This window comes from Nuphar pumila, chromosome 4 (assembly GCF_984573655.1).
Source record: "Nuphar pumila chromosome 4, dmNupPumi1.hap1.1, whole genome shotgun sequence".
In the NCBI taxonomy this organism is placed as follows: Eukaryota; Viridiplantae; Streptophyta; class Magnoliopsida; order Nymphaeales; family Nymphaeaceae; genus Nuphar; species Nuphar pumila.
Window position 1 is genome coordinate 121,741,631 of NC_143252.1, and position 15,346 is coordinate 121,756,976.

The 15,346-nt window shown below is 35.4% G+C and overlaps 1 protein-coding gene across 1 annotated transcript; it reads right to left on the reverse strand.

Annotated features, from left to right (window-relative positions):
• Window positions 1–1,545: 1,545 nt before the first annotated feature.
• On the reverse strand, window positions 1,546–6,449 carry MLS (malate synthase). Its single transcript, XM_090004567.1, has 4 exons — window positions 6,096–6,449; window positions 5,109–5,434; window positions 2,715–3,045; window positions 1,546–2,205 (listed from the first exon to the last, which is right to left on the reverse strand). The coding sequence occupies exons 1-4, from the start codon at window positions 6,447–6,449 to the stop codon at window positions 1,546–1,548; spliced, it is 1,671 nt and encodes a 556-aa protein (XP_089860693.1).
• Between the last annotated feature and the right edge of the window lie 8,897 nt (window positions 6,450–15,346).

Below are 15,346 nucleotides of genomic sequence, written 5' to 3' on the forward strand. Positions count from 1 at the left end.
CAAAAATAGAGGAAGGTCATTTTTGAAAAATATGATTTTCAAGTTAACTATAACTTGATTTCAAAAAAATAGGGCACCAACATGCTCAAAATTATGAGATGCATCTAACGGTATACAAACCTGATTTTCACCTCCGAATTTTGTCTGGATTTAACCTGAATTTTGCTTGATTTTTGCTAGAATTTAAAAGTTAAAAACAAAAATTTTCTCAAACTTTAATTGGCTCATCTAGGTCTTGTCAGTGGGCTCTGGACCACGCCCAGACCTAGCTAATGTCACCTATATTTAAAGATATTTTCCTATAATTTTATCATATTCATTAAATACTTAGTTAAAATTTATTTTTTTTTAATTTAAAAAACATAAAAAATACACGATATTACACTTTTTGTTTGCTTCTTCTACATTGGATTTAATTGCTTATACTGATGCTGACTGGAAGGTGATCCAACTAACAAACACTCAACCACTGGTTTTTGTATTTTTCTAGGTGAATCTTTGATTTCATGGCGATGTAAGAAACAACAGAAGGTTTTACTTTCATCAACTGAAGCTGAGTATCGAGCCATGTAAACCATCATGATGAAAGTGATATGGTTTAAGAGATTGCTGGTAGATATGGGGGTTCAAGTGACCAACGCATCACACGTGTTATAACAATAAAAGTATAATTTACATTATCAGCAACCACACTTTTCACAAACGCACTAAGCACATAGAAATGGATTGTTACAATGTTCAAGAAGAGTATCTACATGGGGCTATTGATCTGCCTTATGTTGCTTTATAATACTAGCTAGCAGATTTCTTCACCAAACCTTAGGTTTCACTTTCTTTTAGACACTTTCGGTTGTTACACCGTAAGTTTGAGGGAGAGTGTATATATATATATATATATATATTTCCTTTTTTTTATTTAGTTCTCTTTGAAATAGAATTTTGTTCTAGTTCACTTTTTGAACTAAAGTTTGACTAGTCAACACTAGGTTGACTAGTTAAAAGAGCTGTTGGAGCAAGCTCCAAAGGCTTTTTTTGTGACCGTTGAGCTCTCCTTCTCTCCCTTCCTTTGTATATAAATAGGGGTGATCCCCCCCCCCCCCCCCCCCATTGTAATTCAAGAATGCTTCTTGCATTTTGTGAGGTTTCAATAAATTATTACCTTTGTGGCATTTGTGAGTGTGCTCATTAGTGGCATTGTATTTGTGCTCACCCATAACAGTTTTATGATTAATTGATGGGTCTATGGTTTATATATTCATTTTTCTTCTGAACCACATGGTTGATCTACAATGTCATTTACCTCAGTAGATTTGACCTGAAACAAATATCATTTTGAAAAGCCTGCTGTTGTCTTTCAAATTCCGCAGGTTTTTTGTTAGTAATTGCATTTTTAGTTGTGAAAAGATAATGGACAGTGCACTGGGTTTCAGAATTTTAAATGGCTTCATCAGTCTTCTGCATTTTAAATATCAATTTCACAAATGAAACTGTTATTCTTGGATTGCTCTCATATTTCTAGGCATCAACATGGAGAAGGGAGAACATCTAAAGTTTAGAACATGCATCAGGATGAAGCTGTACTATCTGGTTGTAGGCATCAAGTGTGAGGAAATCATCAAGTGTTGGTGAGGTGCACTGTTTAGTGAAGATGTTGCAGGCCTTTCTGAACATTCCCTTCTCGAAATGTTCCTGGCCAACTTCCCTTTCTATCCTTTCCATCTCCTCTTTCACCACCCTGTCAAACAATTCTAGACTGGCCTTCAATCGCAGGCCACCTTCCCCAATCAGGATTGCACCGTGTTTTATCCAATGCCAGTTCTGAACCCTGCTGATTTCTGCAGTTGCAGCATCTTCCATGAGATTATACAGTGGTACAGATCCAGTCCCGCTGAGCCAGGCAGCCAGATATTGTACCCCCACACGTACATTGAGTCTTAGACCATCCACAGTTCTGTTCCCGCTTGGCCTTTGGAGCAGATCATCTTCTGCAAGTCTGGCTGCTTCTTCACGCTTCATCATTTTTATAAGATTTGGTCCATTCTTCATGTGGTTATTGAAAACCTCCATTACCACCTGTATCAGGCCAGGATGAGCAGCCCATGTGCCATCATGCCCGGCACGGACTTCTCGTAGCTTGTCCTTGCGAACCAGCTCCAGTGCTGCTTCATTTGCAGCCTCATTATCCTTGATTGGAATTTGGGCTGCCTATGCATCAATGTAAGAGTTAATATGTGTTCTTTTCAGTTATTAAAATTCTGTTTGATTTTATGCATCTTTGTTATTCAACTCCTTTCAAGAATACTGGGTGCTTTCAATTGGTAGAAATAGCCAATATTGAGCATGGTTCTGATATGGGTAAATTTAGAATCCTGTATAGTGAATGAGACATACCAATCTGGTTCAGATTCAGAGTCAGAAAGCTTTCTGGTATCTGAATCTGGTTTTGTATGTAAATCGGTTTCAGATGTTAATTGGACTTGGAAATAAAAACAGACGACCAGATCCAATTGTTTGGCCAGTCAGAGCTGTTGGAGGTTTATGAATCCGATTAACCGGTCTTCGAACATCCAACCTAGCTATTTCAGCACTCTCTTTCCATGCAAGCACAAGGTGATTGCTTGGGAGAATGATCTGTGATTATTGGTCTAAATTGCATGGACCAGCAACTGTTGTAAACTTGATAACTTCCTGTTATTTTCACTAGCAGAACTTACCATCCCACCCATTGCATGCACATTTCTTCTATGGCATGTGTAAATAAGGAGGTCTGAGTATGACCTCATTAGGTGCTGGGTCATGCCAACTTGGACACGGTCAGGAAGCAAACGATCTGGGTGCGCTTCAAAGGTCTTGACATAGCTAAAGATGTAGTCCCACCTTCCACAGTTGAGTCCTAAGGAGTGTTCTCTCAACTCATACAGTATCTCATCCATCTGAAACACTGCTGGAAGAGTCTCAATCAAGACCGTTGCTTTGATGCTTCCTCTTGGTATGCCAGCTGCATCCTCTGCCTTCTCAAACACTGACTTCCATAGACCAGCTTCCCTGCCAAAGGTGGTGTGAGAGGTGTGAGATGTGGGGGTGTTTGAGGGGTGATTGGGTTTAGGGCTGTCAATGGGTTGGGTTTGTGTCGGATCAGGACCCACCCAGATAACAACCAATCGAGTTCGGGCACCCAACCCAGATTATATAGAGTTAAAAAATGAATCTCAACCCCAATCCATATAATCCAAAAGGTATCTAAAATGTATATTTTCATTAAAACATGCATGTAATATACTCGGTGTCAGCCCAGTCAGTTCAGATATATGGGCAAAGTTATGTCCCAGAACCTGATCCGCATTTTACTCGGGTTGGGTTTGTACTGGCCTAGAAATATTCAGGTCAGAATTTTCCAAGCCGATACCTGGTATTCAGATTTGGGTCTGATCAGGTATCTGGCACTAGTCAGACCCATTAACAGCCCTAGTTGGCAGAGCAGATCCAGTGATCGAGCTAGTGTACTTAGTAAAGTATGCTGGCTTGAGAAATCACAGAAAATGGCTACGCGTGTAGCGTTTTTCTGTGTTTCGTGTTTTACACAGAAAATCGAAAATCTCTCCCCTTGTTAGCGATTTTCTGTGTTTTACGTTTTACACAAAACATCGCTACCTGTTTAGCGGTTTTCTGTGTTTTGTTAAGCCAACGCACTTGGTAAAGTACGCTGGCCCAATCACCTAACCTGCCTCCCTAGTTGGGGTGTTGTTTGTTTGGAACAATCATTAGTTGTCATGCTTCAAAATTTTGAGAAGGGTTGAAAGAAATTTTTTCATTCGTTATATATATATATATAATCACTAGAATATGAGAACCAAAATATTAAAACTAGAAATATGGGCATTTCCAACACTTTTTTTGCAAATCCAACCATGTGGATATGCTTGGCATGATGAAATTGCTAGGAATCAACCATTGGATCGTGTATTTTCGATCAAAAAATATGATTTTTGAATGCTTGAATATTTATAAAAAATATGAGCCATTGATTTTAAAACCTTAATAAAATCTTATTTATGCATCAAAATTGGATGATTCAAGAGTGTGTTCTTATAAAATCAAACATGTAGGTCACATCCGTACGGTTAGATTCAAGTGAAAAGAATAAAAAAATCATGAAAATTTTGGTTCACACATTAGTTCTCATATTAGCAGTTCTCATATTCTACTAACTCTTTAGGAAAACTTAAATATGTAAACTAGCAAAATATATAAACTAGTATGAACCAATATTTTCATAGGGTTTTTTGCAAATCTAACCCTGAAGATGCATTCGACATGGTCCATTTGCTTGGAATCGACTACTAGATCACAACAATCGGATAAAAAAATATGATTTTGTATGCTTAAATATTTATGAAAATTCTAAGCCGTTGATTTTCAAACCTTAAAAGATCCTTCTTATACATCGTAATCGGATTATCTAAGAGTATTTCTATAATACCAAGCATCTAGATCACATCTGGATGGTGAAATTTATAAAAATAAAAACTATAAAAATTTTGGTGCATACATGTTTAGATATTTTGCTAGTTTATATATATATATATATATATATATATATATATATATATATATATATATATATATATATATATATATATATATAATGTACTAGAATATGAGAACTAGAAATATGGGCATTTCCAACACTTTTTTGTAAATCCAACTATGTGGATGTGCTTGGCATGGTGAATTTGCTATAGGAATCAACCATTGGGTAGTGTATTTTCAATGAAAATATGATTTTTGAATGCTTGAATATTTATGAAGACTATGAGTCAATGATTTTAAAGTTTTAAAAATCTTGTTTATGCATCAAAATTGGATGATTCAAAAGAGAGTTCTTATAAAACCAAACATGTAGATCACATTTACACGGTTAGTTTCAAGAAAAAAGAACAAAAAATCCATGAAAATTGAGGTTCACACAATAGTGCTCATATTTTCAGTTCTCATGTTCTAGTGACTATATATATATATATATATAAAGTTTTCATCCGGGTTTTTGGAAATCATGGTTCAATGTTAGATTTAAGAATGCAAGACAAACATCCAGCATGTGTACTTGCCTTGAGTGCTCCATCTTGGGCAGATAGAAGAAGGGACCAAAACCTGCACCTAGTGTTGATCTAAAAGTGGCACAGTTATGGTAGAAATAGAGGCCAAAATCAACAAGGCAGCCGGTGGCGGGCTCATTGTCTATGAGAATGTGAGCTTCTGGCAGGTGCCATCCTCGAGGCCTGACAAAGAGGGTTGCTCTCTCTCGGTTCAGTTTGTAGGACTTGTTCCTCTGGGTGTCATGGAAGCTTATGCTCCCATCCACTGCATCTTTCAGATTGACTTGACCCTTCATGAGGTTATCCCAAGTTGGTGAAAGGGAGTCTTCAAAATCAGCCTGCAGACAACCATCAATCACCATGAATCAGCAAAACTCTCTCTCTCTCTCTCTCTCTCTCTCTCTCTCTCTCTCTCTCTCTCTCTCTCTCGGTTTGGAAACGCGGGAGTTTATGAACTCGATCATGACTTGTGTATGTTTCTATATAGCAGTACACCTATATTTGAGTATTGAAATTCATAACTTGATCATGTCCAGAGTCAGGCCCAAACATATATAAATCAATAGTTGACACAGAGACAAAAATCTAACCAATGAACTTGCATTGTTGGCAAATTAATATGATTTAGTTGTGGATTTTATGTCAAAGATCAATTGACAAAAACCATTTTTTTGTATGTTTTTGTCAAAATGACCCTTTGATTGTGATCTACATGCTTTTTTTAGTAGGAGCCTGTTTTTGAATCGTCTGTATCCAACCTATGTATAGGTTTTATATGGCCATGCAAGAATCGCTGGCTATAAATGCACCAACTTTTTCCTACTCAAAAGAGCATGTTTTTGATTGAGAAAAACATGATCCAAGGGTTGATGCCCACTAAATCGGCCATGATAAACACATGTACGAGGTTATATTAAATCAAATCAACCAACATCTTGAGATTCCAACCAGATTAAAGAGTATGGATGTCTCCTTAGGTGAAAGTATTATGTAAATTACCATGAACACTTTGGCTCCAGAATTGAGTGCATTGATGATCATTTTCCGTTCAACCGGACCTGTGATCTCCACTCTCCGGTCCGCCACCACTGGAGGCGTTGGGTCACATTCCCAACTCCCCTCCCTTATCCATCGGCTCGCCGGATCGAACCCAGGGAGCTGACCAACATTGTACCTCTCCTTTGCTTCCTTCCTACAATCCAGTATGTACTTGAGAGGCTGCCTGAATTCTCTCTGCAGATCAGCCAGGAATTGCAATGCATCCTTGCTCAGTATTCGCGCATACCCATCGTTATAGCACCCTCGGATTTCGACTCCATGAGGAACTTCATAGTTATTGTAGTTCTTCTCCATAACGCACTGGGATTTCGACTCGGTGAGGAACTCCATGATGCTCAAGTTACTGAGAAATGTGTAGAGATGTGTTGTGTGTTTATTGTTACAGAGGCATGGCCTTTTAAAATGGAGGCAGTTACCAAAGTGACAACTACTGGGATGATGTGAAGGCATGGCCTCCAGACATGAAGGCTGTTACTGCAATCACAACTGCTGAGATCAGGTTGTTATTTGATGTCGTTCTGTGAGTCAATCTCAACCAAGCATGACACATGCATCCCCCAAGCTGAATTCTGGTTCTTTTGGTTGTTGTAGCGTAAGGTCCGACGTAAGATGGTCCAAGACTACGAATGCACGAGGGATTAAGTAGGGTGGGTGGGCTGGCCGGGTCGGGTCGGGCTGCCCATCCGCCAGGAATTTTGACCCTGGTCCAGCCTGAACCGGGCTACTAATTAAGAGGCCGGGCTGCAGGGTAAAACCTCCCCAATGAAAATTTTTAGGTGTTTTTTTTCAAAATTCTGACTATAGATGTGTTCACCATGATTGATTTATTATAAATCGACACTTGGATCATGAATTTTGGATAGAAAAATAGTATTTGGAGCTTCAAAATTTTATAAAAATTGTACACCGTTGATTTTGAAATTTATAAAAAACTATCCATGTATCGGAATCAAATGCTACAAGAACTGATTCCTATAAAAACAAGCATAGAGATCACATATATATATGTATGCTCGTAATTTTGAAAAAAATACCAAAATCCAATAAAACGCCCATTTAGGAGGTTTGGGAGGGTTTTCCACTGTGGAGGTTTATATATATATATATATATATATATATATATATATATATATATATATATATATATATATATATATATATATATATATATATATATATATAGAGAGAGAGAGAGAGAGAGAGAGAGAGAGAGAGAGAGAGAGAGAGAGTTTGCTACAGTAAATTGTAAAGTTACAATCGACTTAGTAAACAGCATTTTTTATTCTTCTTCTCACATTGCTCTACATGTTTTTATTAGTGGAAACCAGTTTCTGTATCACCGGAATCTGATCTGTATATAATTTTTTCTGAGGATCCAAAAATCAATGGGTATGAATGTGATCTTTTTTAACTCATAAAAACATGTTTATTCCGTCGAAAAAACATCAACCAAAGGGTTGATTTCTACTAAATCAAACATATTGAACGCATATTTGAGGTTAGATTGAGTTAAAACAACTCGCATCATGAGATTTCAACTCGATTATATGTACAATCGATTGTAGCATATATATATATATATATATATATATATATATATATATATATATATATATATATATATATATATATATATATGTGTGTGTGTGTGTGTGTGTGTGTGTGTTTGTTCACACAGTCTCAACCAAATTAGGTCCATGTTAACGGTGGTTCATTGTCCGGGCATTTGGAACGGGCCAGCTCAAACCAGGCCTAGGCCTGCTATTAGCGAAAAGAGCTGACATGTTGCCACCCCTATTAGGTTGTTTTGTTTTTTTGGAAAATTTTCAGTCACCTAAATATTGAGTGATAAGTAAAAAGAAACTTAATTTTTAAATGTTAAAAATGCACCTAAACCTATTCATGGTTAATAGAAAAACCCAATGTTTACATCTGTCAGATTTGTTAAATGTGGGATGTAATTACAAATGTTAGGTTTGTTATTTTTGTTGCCAAGTATTTAGGCCTGTTTTTTAAAATTTTCCAAAGAAAATATTGTTTTGAGTGTAAATCAGTAACTTTATCTTATTAACTCAGCTTGGGTTAATGATAACCCAAGTTAAATTAGCAGAAGTGTATTTTATTAACGAAACATATGTTTTAACAATATAAAAAACTTAAGTGTGTTTTTTATTATTACCAGAATTTAACAATGTTTTTAAAGTTTTTATTTTATTTTATAATCGTGGAAAACCACTTCACTCACTAATGAGTTCATTGGTGTAAAAACCTTAGGTCCCCCTTGGCCACCAAGAAGTGCACAACTTTGGGTTCATAGAAAGGGACTTACAACCATGAGTTTCGAACTCGTGATGGCCCTTCACCAAGTAGTGCAGATAGTTTTTATACAAAATATTCATTTTAAGATCGATGGTGCAAAACAAGTTCAAATTTACAAGAGCAAAGGGAGTGGTAGAAAACATGTATTGGGCAGGTGTTGCCCTCAAGGATTTTACCAACCGAAGGCCTCCCCGTGTATTGTCAATGATGGAGGCTTTTTGTTGACCACAAAAAAAAAAAGATAAACATAACAAATATGTAGAGAAGCAAGTAACCTCATCTAAAAATTACAATTAAATTACCAAAATAAGTGTCAAAAAAACCATGCGTAAAATGATAACAAAACACAACAATAAAAAAGATAGCAACCAAAGAACACAAGATATACGTACGTAGCCTACATCCATGGAAAAAGAGCAAAGTTTCATTGTCATGAACAAGAGAAAAGGTCCATCAAAACCTTCAATGTCAAAGACCCCTAAGGAAACTCTTTAAAAAAGCTACTACACATCTCATCTAAAGCCCTCTTTTTGTCGCCCACACACATGAGATTGTCCTACTTTTTTTTATATTTACATAAAGAAACACCCATACAATCAAAGACTTAACCGTGTTGGCTCTGCTTCTTGTACTTACGGTCAGTGTCCTGGCAGAGTAAAACTTTATGGGCTTCTCTTGCCCTTAGGCGGTCACTATGCTTCTGCTTGCCCAAGGGGTGATGCCCATAGGATTTGAACCTAGACCACCTGTTTAGCGGCCTAAGTCCCATCCCATTAAGCCAAACCCCTTCGGGGCTATTGTCCTACTTTAATTATAACTTTCTCACCCGATACATATTATACTTTCACATAAGGAAGGGCTCCAAAGAAGCCAGAAAATTTACTTTTATAAGGACACAAATTTTCTATGGTTTGAAAAGCCAAAGTAGTCTGATTGATAGATTAGGTCTTCATATGATATTAAGAAACCGAGTTGCCATGGGTTTCATATCTCAATCAAAATGGGTCATGGAGCAAAGGGGATACAAAATTCAAGGCACACTTAATAATAAGCTTCCTGGAATCTCATCTTACTAAAAATGTATGACATCAATAGTGTCATTGCATGGCACATGAGATGTACTAGGAAATTATCATACTATACTGCAAACATGACATGTTTTCAAAAAAAATCTTACAAATTTGAAAATCTACCTGATGTCCAAAACCACAACTTTTCGGTTGTAAAGACTTTTTCACCTTTCTTACATGTGAATTTTCTTCAGATATGCTAACTTCCCTCTCAAATATCCAAATGTTTGAATTTCCTCCTACACATTTACAAATTTCTCTCAAAATATGAGAATATGTGAATGTTATCCCAAATATGTGAGTTTCCTCCCAAAATATATGAATGTCATACTATATTTTGTGATTTTTCTCCCAAAATATGCGCTTTTGAAGTTGTGCTAAAGGATTTAGTGATGCTATTAAAGTGTCATTAAAGGCCCATCACACTTTTAAAATATTGCTAAAGGCTTTAGTGACACTTTTAAAGTGTCGCTAAAGGCCCATCACGCTTTTGAAGTGTTTGTTTTTTTCAACAAACTCTTTTTACTAAAAATTTCATAAGGGGCAGGAGGGTGTTCGCAAATGTGTGAGGACATTCATGTTCGAAGGTCAGAACATTCGCAAATATGGAAGCAGGTAGAAGAACATTCACAAATATGGGAGAAAATCGCTATTTGGATATTTGAGATGAAAGATTGCATATCTGAAGGAAATTTGCATGTAAGAAGGATGAAAAGGCCCTTTTACAGTCGAAAAGTTGCAGTTTTGGACATTGGGCTGATTTTCAAAATTGTAGGATTTTTTAGAAAACATGTTATTTTTTCATACAATATGGTCATTTTTTGTTTTCTAACTCCTTCTATTAGATTGGTATTTTGTTTAATATTTTATTTAAAGTGAAAAGCTCATTCCCATATCTTTGGTTCTATCTTCAAGCAATGATGCTTTGGTCTAAACTACATCTCTTTTTTCTACCAAGTGTGCTTGGAAAGCAGTAAGGCAGATTGGCTAAAGTTTTCCACTCTATAAATATATATGGTTTCTAGGTCATAAACATCGTGCAGCCTTGACGCTATGTTTGGCTAAATCAGGTAAAGTGAAAAGTTTACCAGATAAAAAATAGTGTTTACACAAAAAATATAATTAATTAATTTAAATAGCATTAGAAAAATGTGTGCAAGTGTGTCATTACCATGCTTGTAGGTTATGGTAAAGGAGGGTAACTTATGTTGGTTATGGTAAACATCCCTTACCATGCCTACGGGTTATGGTAAAATAGGGTAATATATGTTGGTTACGGTAAACCTCTCTTACCATGATTGCAGGTTATGATAAAGGAAGGTAATTTGTGCTTGTTATGGTAAACCTCTCTTATCATGCTTACTAGTTACGGTAAAGTGTGGTAACTTGTGCTTATTACGGTAAACATCCCTTACCATGCTTGCAAGTTATAATAAAGGTGGTAACTTGCACTGGTTACAGTAAACCTCTCTTACCATGCTTATAGGTTACGGTAAATGAGGGTAACATGTGCTGGTTACAATAAACCTTTCTTACCGTACTTGTCAGCTATGGTAAATAAGGGTAGCTTGTGATGGTTACAGTAAATCTCTTTTACTGTACTTATTGGTTGAACTAAAAACTAGCAGTCATGCATCACCCTAACTCCCAAGCATTCACCCATGTTGTGGTTGGTACCCATAAAGTAGGAAGGCAAGAAGCATGGGAGTGGTTACATGTATAAATGGCATTCATCTAGCAAAAAGAGCATTTATGATGGAATAACTTTCATCATGGGATGCTCAACTTAAGAAGGAAGTTTAGCAACTCTATAATCAAGTTGGTGATCGAGAGCCAATTAAATGGCACCAACGCTTCGCCTACTTATGCATATAGGGGCCCTTACACTAAAAGCAAAGCCAGAGTCACCTCGACATGGTTCGATAGCTTAGAAAGCTTAGCTTTGAAATTCGAAAGAAGTTGATGGTTGGACTTTTGTGGTTCCCAAAAAATTATGTTTTTTAAGAAATAAATTTTTGAAAAATGTGTTTTTAGTGCTTGGTGTTATGTCTCCTACGATAATGCAAGTAGAAAAACCAACATCTACAATAGTAAAGGTAACACCACCAACCCAACAAGTTTGCTCAACATCTGTGCCAGTACATATGATATCATTAGTTGAAAAGATGATATCACCAACAAGCCAAAACTTACTTGTGCCAACAAAGGTGATGTTATGGGATGAAAAAATGACATCACCAACCTGTCAAACCCCACCAACATATGTACCAAAAAAAGGTAATGTCATGGGCTAAAAATGTGACATCACCAACCATCCAAAGTCTACCAATACTTGTGCTAGAAAAAGTGACATCACCTAAGGCAAAGGTGACAACACCAACCAGCCAAAGCCCACCAGCACTTGTGCTAGGAAAAGTGGCATCACTTAAGGCAAAGGTGACATCACCTATTGTAACATTTATGATTTTTTCTTAATTTTAAATATATAAAGATATATTTTTGTGATCAATTTATACGTGTAAATATTTAATTAAATTTGTAATTAGATCCCGGATATTTTTATAGTGAATATTGGATATGGATCTAAACCCTAATAATTGGAGCTAATGTGGGTTTGGATAAGTATTTGGGTTTGAATTCTTAATTTATGGAGTTTGAATTGGTTTTAATTATGGCATTTAGATCCAATCTTGTTGGAATTGGACCCTCATATGAGACAGTCTAGGTGGGCCCCACTTGAAACAAATTAATTAAGTAGTAATTAGATTACTTAATTAATTAGTTAATTAATTAGGTTAGTTGAGAGTGTAGGATGCCCCAACCTCTCTAATTCTCAAGTTTATTTAGTTAATTGTTAGTTAGTAAAAGTCAAACCTTAAAGTATTTTAAAACAAGTGGAAGTCTTAAATAAAAAAAAAAGTAAAACCAAAGAGTTTTAAAAAGCTTGGGACCTCTCTCCCCATCCACGTGATTTAGGAGAGAGAGCCCCAATTAGATTGAATTGAGATGGGGGCGAGAGCCTATTTAAGACCTCCCACACGCCTCTCTCTCTCTCTCTCTCTCTCTCTCCTTCTCTAACTCATGACTCCTATAGAAGAAGTCTAATTTTGTAACAATCATTAGAACTCTCATACGAAAGTGGTAAAGCTCTGCATCAATATCATAATGTGATTTTTTGATCCACGTGATTTGATGTAGGATCGCATTGGCTTGCATGTGTGCATAGAATCAAGGGTACATATGTATGCCGAATTAAGTTCAAGACCAGTATATTGGATGATATCAGTTCTAAACATGTGTTTGGACTGATATCCCATTATTTTGAAAGGCTACGGGCCTCCTAATTGATTTTTAGCAAAAATGATTTCTGAAAAACCTTTATTCTTGATCGTAGTTCATAAAAAGCATGACTTATATTTTCATATTTTGTTAGATGTGTAATTATTGTGATAAGCATGTTAAAAGCATATTTAAATTGATATTTATAGTGTTTAATCAAATAAAATCTAAAAAAAAACTAAATATGGAATATCAATTTTAGGGATTTTGGGTTTCTTGTTGTAAAATCGGGTTAAATATTATGTGTTGCTAGGATTCATGTTTATATGCATGTATTAAATGTTATGAACCATATTTATGTTTGATTCATGATTTTATGATGGCTAAAATTAAATATTATAAATAAAATCATATAGGTCATACTGTTTAGGGTTTATGGGAGCCTTTTTTAGAAAAATATAAGTTATATGATTTTATTAGTGATATGTATTTGATTTATGCATGATCAGCCTATGTTTTGCCCATTATGTTAGATTTGACATACATGTGCAAGATTCATATTTGATTCAGAATTTGTTTCTATTTTTTTATATTTATTTTGGTGTACGAAAGCATGTTTAGAAATAATAGGTTTCTTGTGTGTTCTAGATTTGATTACATGAATTAGATTACTGTGTTTATAACATAAAATCATGTTGATACATGTGTAAGTTTTTATTGATTGTATTATGATGAATTGAATCATGAAAATCATGTTTCTATGGTTTATTTTATGAAAGTATGAAATATATATGATTTTTCATCAAAACACACATTGTCTTGATTTTTACGGTCTCAAACACTTTTCAAGAACTTTATCATACGCTTAAACAGCTTGGCTAAAAAAAATTAAATTTTAGAGAGATATTCTAGACTCATAGAGAAGTTCTATGAGAAATTTTGGCTTTGTTTGAGTTTTGAATCAGAAGTTACGGTCTCTAAAAGTCGAAACAAGATTTTTATCTTAATAAACATCTTGTATTTTGTTTGTATTATGATTTTTATTTTAGTTTTCTTAATTTGTACAATGGTTATGGCTGAAAAAATTATATTTATTATACTACATATTAAGAAAGTTCATATAACAATTTGGTGTGGATATTCATTACGACTTGTGAGTTAAAAATCATGGAATTTGGCTCAGAAACATGAAAATTTCTGCAGCCCTGCCTATCCAAGAACCTAAACAGGTTGCGGTCCATGAATTTTAATTTATAGCTTCATTGGAGTTTTGGATTTGATCTCTATGAGATATTGTTTTAAACATGTTCCTCTATCTACAGTAGTTTTTGCAAAATATTTTTTTTATAAGTTACTAATTTGAGGCTTCTTTGGAGGGATTGAACTGGACAAGTTTAAGAGCAGAAAAACCAGTTTTTGTAAAATGATTATTTCTCCTTACTCCGAACTCTAATTTAGGCAAGATTTTTTGCTATGTTTAGATAACACATTCGTACATCTAGGGTTAAAGTTTTAGTTTTTTTCACAATAATCTAACCAAGATAAATTTTATATCGTCTAATAAAATTCAGTCTCTACAATTCCGAGTTGGAACTCTTGTGGTACATGTGTCTAGATCCCGAAAGAGGACCTGTTAGACAAGTCCTAGTTTCAGAACTAAACCATGAGGACACACTTATGGTTAGAAACCAGTGTGTGTGAATTTTTAGTTAGGATTATGATATGCCATGTTACTATTATGTATATGCTAAAGGATATTTGCATATTTTATTAAATGCATGATTTGTATGTGCTTACATGAGTATGATATGCAACGTATGTTATAATATGATTTATGTGCAAGCATTATGATGATTAATTTTTTTTATATACCATGATACATAATTTGCATGATGCACGATTGATCACTCTTGTGTGAGCTCACAATTCAAGGAATCGATCGGTGCTTGAGAGCTCATATTGATGTGTTGCATATACTCATATGGATGTGCCTTGCATGTGTGCATGACTGTGGAGGGTGAGGTCATATGATATTCTTGTATTGTAAGGAATGTGTGTGACATGCAAGCACATGAGATTCACTCAAATGTGAGCAAGGGATTATGAGAACCTGATAGGGTGTTGATTATTCACCAAATTGTGAAAATATAAAGACCATTGACCTATGGTCTTAATTAATGATAACCTCACACTGGATGGTTACTGGTACCTGAAAAGGGTACGAAATTTTTTGGGGTCAAGCATCCTAAGTCTACCTTTTAGAGGTTAGAGGGTACAAGCTTTCAGAACATTGTGTTGTTTGAAGAGCAAAGCATCTCTTTTGGTTCTCTAGTTCCGAGAGTGAGGGAGAACCAGACTACTGTGTAGCCTAGGTGGTAGTTCCTTTGACCTGCAAAGTCTTTTTATGGGATTGATCCTTTTTTATGTTGTTATTAGAAGATTTTTGCTCGGTTGTTGTCATTCTTTTTTGGGGTTATCATTCAGTTAGTCATTTGGGTTATAATAAAACATATAATATAATAA

Bases quoted from the DNA above. Each gene is read 5' to 3' on its own strand.
- MLS (XM_090004567.1), bottom strand. From the start codon at position 6,449: ATGGAGAAGAACTACAATAACTATGAAGTTCCTCATGGAGTCGAAATC. The intron at 5,435-6,095 runs GTAATTTACATA...GGTTGTCTGCAG, and splicing joins CTGGAGCCAAAGTGTTCATG to GCTGATTTTGAAGACTCCCT. The intron at 2,206-2,714 runs GTAAGTTCTGCT...ATTGATGCATAG, and splicing joins TGCATGCAATGGGTGGGATG to GCAGCCCAAATTCCAATCAA.